We start from the raw sequence: 9,494 nt of genomic DNA on the forward strand, positions 1-9,494 counted from the left end.
CATAGCCAACTAGTGGTGTTATAATATAGTGCACCTCTATTCTTTTCTTCCCATTTTTCCTTCTGTTTGTGCCTTTATTAACAGTGAGGTACTATAGGGGTGCTGCTTTCCTAAGCACATTATTAGGGCCACAACACATATATACATATATATAAAATTGCTATTGATCCCAATACTTTTTTTCTATTTTTTAAGCAGGTGATTTCCTCAGTGCTTGATTTATAACTCTGGAGAGGGTGACATCTTTGTATTGCTATAGTCCTTCTTTGTAGTATAAAGAAAAGAGATATTATATTTACAGGAATACAGTGCCAGCAGTTTTTTTGCAATAAAAAGTTGCAATTTTTATTTATTTATTAAGTTTCTTATATAGCACATACATATTCCGCAGCGCTTATACAGAGTATAGTTGAACATTCAAATCAGTCCCTGCTTACAATCTATATTCCTTACCACGCATACACAGACATTCTAGTGTTAATTTTGTTGGGCACCAATTAAACTACTAGTATATTTTTGGATTGGGGGGAGAAAAGCGGAGTACCCGAAGTAAACCCACGCAAGCATGGGATTAATATACAATCTCCTCACAGTTTTAGGCCATGGTGGGAATCGCACCCATGACCTCGGCGCTGTGAGGCAGTAAGGCTAACTATTACATGTCCATGCTGACGATGCAATGTATATATTCCCATAAGGTGTAATACTTGGATGTATATAGGTTGCGTTTTCATCATTGTACTGCTCACAACCATTTACGCCTGTTACCCAAAACCACAAAATAACATTGTTGTCAGTTGCATCACGTACTAAAAGCTAATCTATTTTTGTCTTTTCTTTTAAAGGGGTTCTGCAGTTTGTGGAAATAACAGCGAACATCTTAGTGTTGATTTGCATTGTTGCATCGTTCGCAGTTATCAGCGGTTTCACTTCTAGTGCTGGTCTTGCCTCATTCAGCATCAATTCCGCCTACAGTCCATTTGAAGGCACAGAACTGCAGCAAGTGCGGGATGTAGACTTGCAATATAGTCAACTGAGAGCACCAGGAGTGTATGGGGGAGTATCTGTCACCCTATTGCTTTGTGCCCTAACCATTGTCTTCCTAATACTTGGGGCTAAACCCATACACCTGGTTTCCATCAGAGTCCTGTTTGTAGAGTTGATATTCGATGCTGTGGCTTGTTTGTGCTACATTGTTGGAGTTGGTCTATACCTGCACTTCATCAAGCAGGTGAATGCAACTGACACTTGCAAGACTAGGGAGCGACTGTACGCAGGCCGAGGCTACACTTGGATGAACTGTGAGGTACAGGGAGGGGATGCCGCTGTGGCTATATTTGGACTCATAGCTGCATGCGTTTACCTTCCAAGTGCCATATTGTGTGCTCTGTATATAAGAACTGTACGTGATTTCAGGAAAAACCACCTGCCACCCGAATATGCACCTTCCTCATACAGTGATAACCAACCAAGACATAACAAATCCCAAAGGATGGTCTGTGAAGACAGTGTAATTCATCCTAGTACTCTGGTTTAGGAATGAATAAGAACCATCTAATATAACATAAGGCTTATGCTGCTCCTCATCTCTATGGGGAGGGGGGATTCAATGTGATGTGCGGCCATTTTGATGAGGCAGTACCTATTTGTGAAACAAGTGACCCTTCTTTCCCCACTCTCTCCCTCTTTCTCATACTGTATATATAATAATATAATACTTAGTGTAGGCAATATTAACACACAGTATGTAACAGTGTAAATACACTCTGGGAGATAAATACACCAGACCAATGTTCTTAAAGAGGCTGCCTGATTGAAAAGCACCCCTTGTAAGAAGTGCATGAAGAAAATCTGAAGTACAAAAGACTGAGAGGTGCCCAATAGTACAGTATCCTCCAAATATGTAAACATATGCATATGAATAAAGGTGAATAATATCCCGTATCAACTTTTTCTCTGTGTTTCTTTGTAAAGAAACTAACTTCAAAATGTTGTAGTTTCCAATGTTTTAAATATGCATAGGAATCCTTAAGAAGAAAATATGATATGGAGTAGCATTTTTGCAGACATAAAACGGTTTCCCACTCACAATAAAAAGGCTAGATTGGAATGAGTATCTGACACACATCACTGGGAGTGAGTCTCCCTCCTGCCACACAAGGGGAAATTAATCAGGCAGTCAATTTACCCAGCAAATGCCATGTCTGAGGTCCTTACCCATTTCATCCAGATACATAAATCGCATATCTCCTGCATAAGGCCAAATGTAACAGGGTGAGAGTTTCAGAAAGTAAGAGATTTTGGGAGAGTTTTCCCATGTTTTTTTTTTAAAGTGGCAATCAATTACGTGGCAAAATCAACCTGGTTCTCCATTGTAAATGATTGCCACTTTAAAAAAACATGGGCAAAATCTCACTTTCTGATTCTCACACTTTATTAGATTTGGTCCTTAATGTGTGTATTGATAATCATTTATTTTGCTATGCAAGTTTCTATTATCGGTTTCTATTTCTATTTTGCAGCATAATATTCTGATACAGTAAGTGTGCGTGTTTCATCACCAGGACAATCAGGGGTATATTTACTAAAACTCCTAAAAATTAAGAGGTGATGTTGCCCGTAGCAACCATTGAGATTTTATTTATTTATCTATTGCATTCTATACAATGATAGTGGCAACATCACCTCTTCATTTTTAGAAGCTTTATTAAATGTACCCCTCAGTCTCCATTGTGTTACATTGTGAATATTTAAATGCAACTTCATTCGGTTTGTTACTAATACTGTAGTAGCCATGTAGTGTAAAAATGAATTAAATGAAAAGTATCATAATTCTAATTGGCATATCTAAGTAAATATGTGCCTTTTTAGATATGTACTGCATGTGTTGGTTTATTGTGATGAAGCCTGTAAGTAAATATATTGGTTAAACTTTTTAAATTTTCTCTCATGATATTATATTAGTATTATTCAAAAAATCAAATATTGAATTATTTTTCATAACATCAGCGAAAGATACCTTGACAATTTGTTACCAGCTATGCAGAATGTTTATCGTATTGTTACTGGTTTGTAATGATGTACTTTTATTTCATGGATAACGGCGCTTATTAGGAAAGCATTGCAATAGGTGAAATCAATGGTTCTCAAACTCGGTCCTCAGGACTCCACGCAGCTCACGTTTTCAGGTCACCCAACAGGTGCACTCATTACTCACCGACACATTTTTAAAAGAAACACAGGCGGAACTAATTATTTCACTTAATTCTGTGAGGAGACCTGGAAAACATTCACTTTGTGGGGTCCCGAGGACCGACTTTGAGAACCTGTGGGTTAAATGAACCCATGAACAGCTAAAGGATTTACAGGATCTGTAGGTAGATGCTGCCCAAGTTGTTAACAAAACAAGTTAATCAAAATACAATGTAAATATCTTAATCAATTTAATGCAATAAATTGCACAACATATTAATTGAAACATACTGAAACCTATGACCAATTCTTTCCATTTTCACCATACTTGTTAGAAATGTTTTCATATATCACTAAAACTTTTTATCATGCTCAATGTAAGTTGAATAAGTGAGCACTTAAGAAGCACTGCATATCAAACTCCTTAATGTCTTCAATGCAGTATCACTGGTACAGTATGCGAACAAGAGGGGTTTTTAAACACCAAGGGCTAAATTCCAAATGTGCTATGTCTGTAGATGTTTTATGCATGTTTTCTTATTGTACAGTGTGTACATTTTTTTATATATAACTTTATTACTATATTTGTTGACAAAATAAACGTGTTTACAGAATGACTTAAAAATTATTTTTAAACATTGATGAACATTTCCAAATTTGCCTAAAATGTATGTTTGTTTCCTTAATTTTTTTTTCAGAAATACTTTTATTGAAGCATTGTACATGTGCCCCCCACATAATACATATTGCAGTGGAGGGCAGGTGTTGGGGTGGGGGGGGTGTATCCTATTAGCAGCAGTACTTCACCATTGATCATAGGTTTGCCGGGCGCTATTGTATTATCCCCGATGCCTACTATTATATGGTATTACCTCAGGCATGCAAAGCATAATCCCCAATAAGCAGCCACCGGGACCCGCGAAAACACATTAAATCAGGGACTTTACCCCAATCCTATATGTTTTTGCCAAATCTCTGGTCCATTTTCAGCCCGATATAAACAATTGGCACTAATAGCGATATCCGGCCTTTTTTATTGGCTGAAACATAATCGGGGCTAATAGGATATTGCCCATTATGTTTTACAAACTAATACAATGAAGCTTATGATACATAACAATAACAAATATTATACCTTTTTGGGGGGGAGGGGCATGTGGCATTTGAAACCCAGGAACGTGTCTTTTTACAATGTCATACAGATGTTCCACCTCAATAATACCAATTTAATGCCAATACAAGCTGATATCCCATACTTGCCTACTTTTGAACACTACTTACAGGGAGATTCCAGGTGCTAGTAAAATTTGGGGGGGGGGGACCAGAGACCAGGTCTCTGGTAGCTGTCACAGACACACCTCTGGATTGCTGACTCCGTGCTCAGGAGGAGGAAGCAGAGGAAGGTCCATTACATACCTCCAACATCCGTGAAGGCAGCGGCAGGACAGTGTGCCAAATTTTGGGGGGCGTGGCCTATACTCGCGCCGCGGTGGGGGCATACCCAGCAGCTCTGTGAGCTGCTGACCAGCCCCTCTGCCTGCAAGAATAGATGCTGTGCGCATGCGCACAGCGTCTATTCACGGACTACAGGGGGGGACTCCCATCTCCCCCCCCCTGCCGCGGGACACTGCCGGCGGTGGGAGGGACGCGGGGATGTCCCAAAATATCGGGACGTTCCCGCGATAAGCGGGACAGTTGGGAGGTATGCATTAAGCCAGTTGTTCCCAACCCTGGTCCTCAAGTACCCCCAACAGTGCATGTTTTCCAGGTCTCCACACAGAATCACAAGTGACATAATTAGCTCCACCTGAGGATCTTTTAAAATGTGCCTGAATAATCTGTGCACCTGCCGGGTGACCTGGAAAACATGCACTGTTGGGGGTACTTGAGGACCAGGGTTGGGAACCACTGCATTAGGAGATTGTCATTTCATCGGCGGGGGTCCCTGCCGCGAATGGGAAATAGCGGAGCCCGAAAAGTACATATGCGCATATCTCATGAGCTGCTAATTGAATATGCGCATATTTAATGAACGGCTCCGCTATTTCCCATTCGCGACAGGGACCCCCGCCGATGAAATGGCAATCTCCTAATGGACCTTCCTCCGCTTCCTCCTGAGCACGGACCGCGCTGCCCGGATCCCCAGTGCCCCCGCTGTCTGTGCACCAGCCTCCTCCTGCATGATGCTTTCAGCAATCAGTCTGGGACCTGCCGACTAGGAGCCCTTGAATGCCCGCTGCCTATACTGCCTACCATGCTGCCCAGATGCAAGATACCAGCTGCAAGGTACCAGGGGAGGGGGGGGGAGCAACGTACCAGGGCAGGGGGGAAGCGAGGGTACCAGCTGGCAGGTACGGGGGGGGGAGGGGGGCAGGACAGGTACCAGGGGACACGAGGGGATTAAACGATTTACTGCGATGTGAATGGTACTTAAACGGTATTTAAAACAGTAATCTACTGCAATGTGAAAGCTAATACCGTTTTAAATACCGTTTTAAAATACCGGTTCTTTAAACGGCTCGGCAGTGGGAAAGCAGCATTATATGTACACACATCCATATACAAATGCTGGGTACAAAAATATAACTACATAAATAGGCACTAGGAGTTGTCACCCAGCCCCACAGGTTGAAACAAGGGGGGGTATGTGATAGAAGCACTGGAAAGTGAGGAATGGGAGCAATGTTTTACTCATGACCTACTGTATGTATTTTAAAACCACAGGAAGATGTTTTTAAAATCCTGGAACACAGCCCATAAATGTCCCCTTTCACACTGCACTTAGACCTGGAATCGACCCAGGTGTTAGGACTCAGACAAGAGGGATTTCAGACAAGAGGTTACCAGGAAGAACAGGCCACGATCCAACCCTAACTCTGTTGTCTCTCACACTGGTTGATTGACGCATGCAGTGCTAGACTTCACCTATAGCAGCCGCATCCAAACTGAGCGAGTTAGGCCCGCTCCAACCCCGATGCCGCCCAGGTCTTATGTAGGAAAACGCATCAACCGAAACTGAGAGAAGGACGAAAGGATAACTGACTGAAACCCATAAAAAGGGAAACAAAACAATGTGGCACAGCTGTCCTCCATGGGGGGGAATCCTCCAGCGGCCCAACATACACTTATTTAAACAAATGATCCCTAGCTGGATTAATTAGGAAGATAGTGAAGTGGGGAGCAACGATACAGCTTCCCACCACGCTACCCTAAGTGCAACAAAGCATGAAGGTGTTAATAATTACACAATACTCCAACAGCGAGACCAGGCATTCCCAACCACGGTCCTCAAGGCACTATGGGGCATCGCCAGCTTTTGCTGGCGATGCCCCCATCGTGGTAACCCGGCGGAGGATTTTAGAGCATCCCAAAAATGCTGTAAAAACCCAGATAACGGGTTTTTACCGCATTTTTAGTTTAAAGAATCTCCCCCTGGGATTGGCTGCACAAGGAACATCACCGGCAGGGCCTGCATGCTCGAAGCCAACTAAATAACCTAGCATGAAGCCCCACCCAAGGAGCAGGGTATGCATGAAACGGAAGCGGTACATCTGTCAGAACAGACTTAGGCCGGTTTCACACACTCCGGCTCCTGCCGGACGGTGAAATACCGCACGACCAGGGAGCCGTGCCGCACACATTAGTTGTGAATGGACACTATTTTGTCCATTCACATGGGACGGCCACGGCCCGGCCGCACGGTTGCATCCGGATCCCGCCACTGGAAGGGACGGCTGCCGGGCTGTGGCCATCCCCTCCATGATAAAGTACTGTGCGCGGCACGGCTCCCTGGCCGTGCGGGATTTCACCGTCCGGCAGGAGCCGGAGTGTGTGAAACTGGCCTTAGGTCTACAGTCATTAGGTTGACCCTGGAAGGTCGACTGCCCCCAAGGTCGACAGGGTTAAAGGTCGACATGGGCCAAGGTCGACATGGCTTTAGGGCGACAGTCATTAGGTCGACATGAGTTTTTTACATGGACACAGTTGGAGTTGAACCGCAGCCCCTCGCTCGCAATGCTTCGGGCACGGTGCCTCGCTATTTTATTCTCCCACCACGCCCTAGTGGATGGTAGGGCATGAAATACCACCTGTCGGCACATGTCGGCTCAAAAAAAGTGAAAACTCATGTCAACCTAATGACGGCCTTCCGGGGTCGACCTAATGACTGTCGACCTAAGCCTGATCTGACAGATGACTGCTTCCCCATGAAACCCAGGCAAGATGGATCAGCAAAACTCGGAGTACTGATCCAGGGAAAAGATACAAACTACAAACAGAGTATATTAACTGCAGATTTACACTGACCCGCTGGAGGCGGATCATAACACCAGGACAGCCCCATTTACACTGATCCCGGGAGATCTCTGCAAGTACATATGTATGTCATTGAAAGGGCCATATTTCTTGCTCAAAATGATGAGGTCACAATAGGAAAACCTTGCAGAACTGTTTCATAAGTAGTTACAACCCTTTCATCATTATTCGAAAAGTTGAGTATTAGAAAAGTCATCACAACATGTTTGGTTAATTACATTTTGTTTATTTTGCTTATAAACAATACCATCTCTCACTGTGCCTGTTATCGATCTCTTTATTTCCTCCTCCCTTCTTATGCTGAGCAGCTCTCTGATCTCTTTATTTGTCCAGGTCGGGATCAAATAGCAAAGCTATTGCACCATTGGGTTATTCTGATTCACTCGGAAAGGCACAATCACTCTCTAATGGACAAAACCATATGCACTGCAGGTGGGGCTGATGTAACATGTGCAGAGAGAGTTAGATTTGGGTGGGGGTTGTACTTCAAACTGATATCTATATTGCAGTGTAAAAATAAAGCAGTCAGTATTTACCCTGCACAGAAACAATGAAACACCCAAGTCTAACTCTCTCTGCACATGTTACATCAGACCTACCTCCAGTGCATATGGTTTTGTCCATTAGAGAGTGATTGTGCCTTTCCGAGTGAATCAGAATAATCCCCAATGTGTATACACCATTAGCTTGAATAGCAAAAAAAAACAAAAACATTTTTTTAACATCATTGCTGCCCTCATGTGGATCTTTGCAAAAATGCAAATGAAGAATCAAAATAATGTCCTTTTGCCTGTACAGGTTGAGTATTCTTTATTATTTATTAACAATTTATTATATAGCGCACACATATTCCGCAGCGCTTTACAGAGAATATTTGAATATTCACATCAGTCGCTGCCCCAGTGGAGCTTACAGTCTATATTCCCTACCACATGTACATGCACACACAGACATTCTAGGGTTCATTTGTTGGGAGCCAATTAGCCTACCTGTATATTTTTGGATTGTGGGAGGAAACCAGAGTACCCGGAGGAAACCCACACAAGTACGGGGAGAATATACAAACTCCGCACAGTTAGGACCATGGTGGGATTTGAACCCATGACATCAGCGCTGTGAGGCAGTAATACTAACCATTACACCGTCTGTGCTATGTAACTATACCAGTACGGGACCAGTAGCATTTTGGATAATGGATTATTCCCTGTTTCAGAATATTTTTATATTTCGATAAGGTTACTCTAGGACAGGACCCATGTGTGAACACAAAATGCATTTATGTTGTATAAACACATCAAACACACTAAGGACCTTATTCAGGTCCGCATGCAAACCTGCAAAATTCACAGCTTTGCATGTGGGTTAAACACTGCTAACCACCTGAACGAATGCCACCGCCCCTCGCACGGCGAGTTCCCCCGAACACGTGCGAATGGATGTTTAGCATAAACCTCCATTGGAAGCTTGATGGGAGGAAATCATTTGATGGTTGCCAACCATCGAATGATTTATAAGGTGCACGCAAAATCTCTGGTGTGTAAGATCTACAAGCTCCCGATAGGGAAGCGGGCAGGAACACATGGGAGCACCCATGTTATCGCCAAATTACCATGGTAATGCCCAGCTGTTTTATAGGAACACCCATGAAACACTGAATGTTCCCATGAGCGCCATCCTTATGTGCATGTGCAGTCGCTAAACATCGCTCCTCCGTGTGAACGCGCAGGGGAGCGATCAAATCAGAATTACATCCAAAATGCAATCAAATGTATTTTATTTGTGCATGAAACAAGCTTTCAAAACATGAAACAAAGTTTGCGTACTATCTCCGGCACTAAGTTTGAATGATAAGCAATAATATTACATACCATAACCCAATTAGTGCCAGCTACAGATCATCACCCCAATAGTGCCAGTTACAGGGGATTGGTACGAAATCCCGGCGGTCAAAATCCCGACCCCCGAAATCCCGACAAGGGGGGGACGTG

The 9,494-nt window shown here is 43.2% G+C and overlaps 1 protein-coding gene across 2 annotated transcripts in view; it reads left to right on the plus strand.

The window, feature by feature from the left end:
* The window catches only part of LOC146080594 (MARVEL domain-containing protein 3-like), a 38,269-nt gene extending 34,481 nt beyond the window's left edge, over positions 1-3,788 (plus strand). For both annotated transcript variants that reach the window (XM_083188048.1, XM_083188047.1), the window contains one exon: positions 846-3,788. In XM_083188048.1, coding sequence (XP_083044174.1) covers positions 846-1,537 — 692 coding nt within the window. In that variant the 3' untranslated portion in view covers positions 1,538-3,788. The remainder of the gene's footprint in view (positions 1-845) is intronic.
* The last annotated feature ends 5,706 nt before the right edge of the window (positions 3,789-9,494 follow it).

The sequence above is a fragment of the Crinia signifera genome, chromosome 5, assembly GCF_055691185.1.
Source record: "Crinia signifera chromosome 5, ASM5569118v1, whole genome shotgun sequence".
NCBI lineage: Eukaryota > Metazoa > Chordata > Amphibia > Anura > Myobatrachidae > Crinia > Crinia signifera.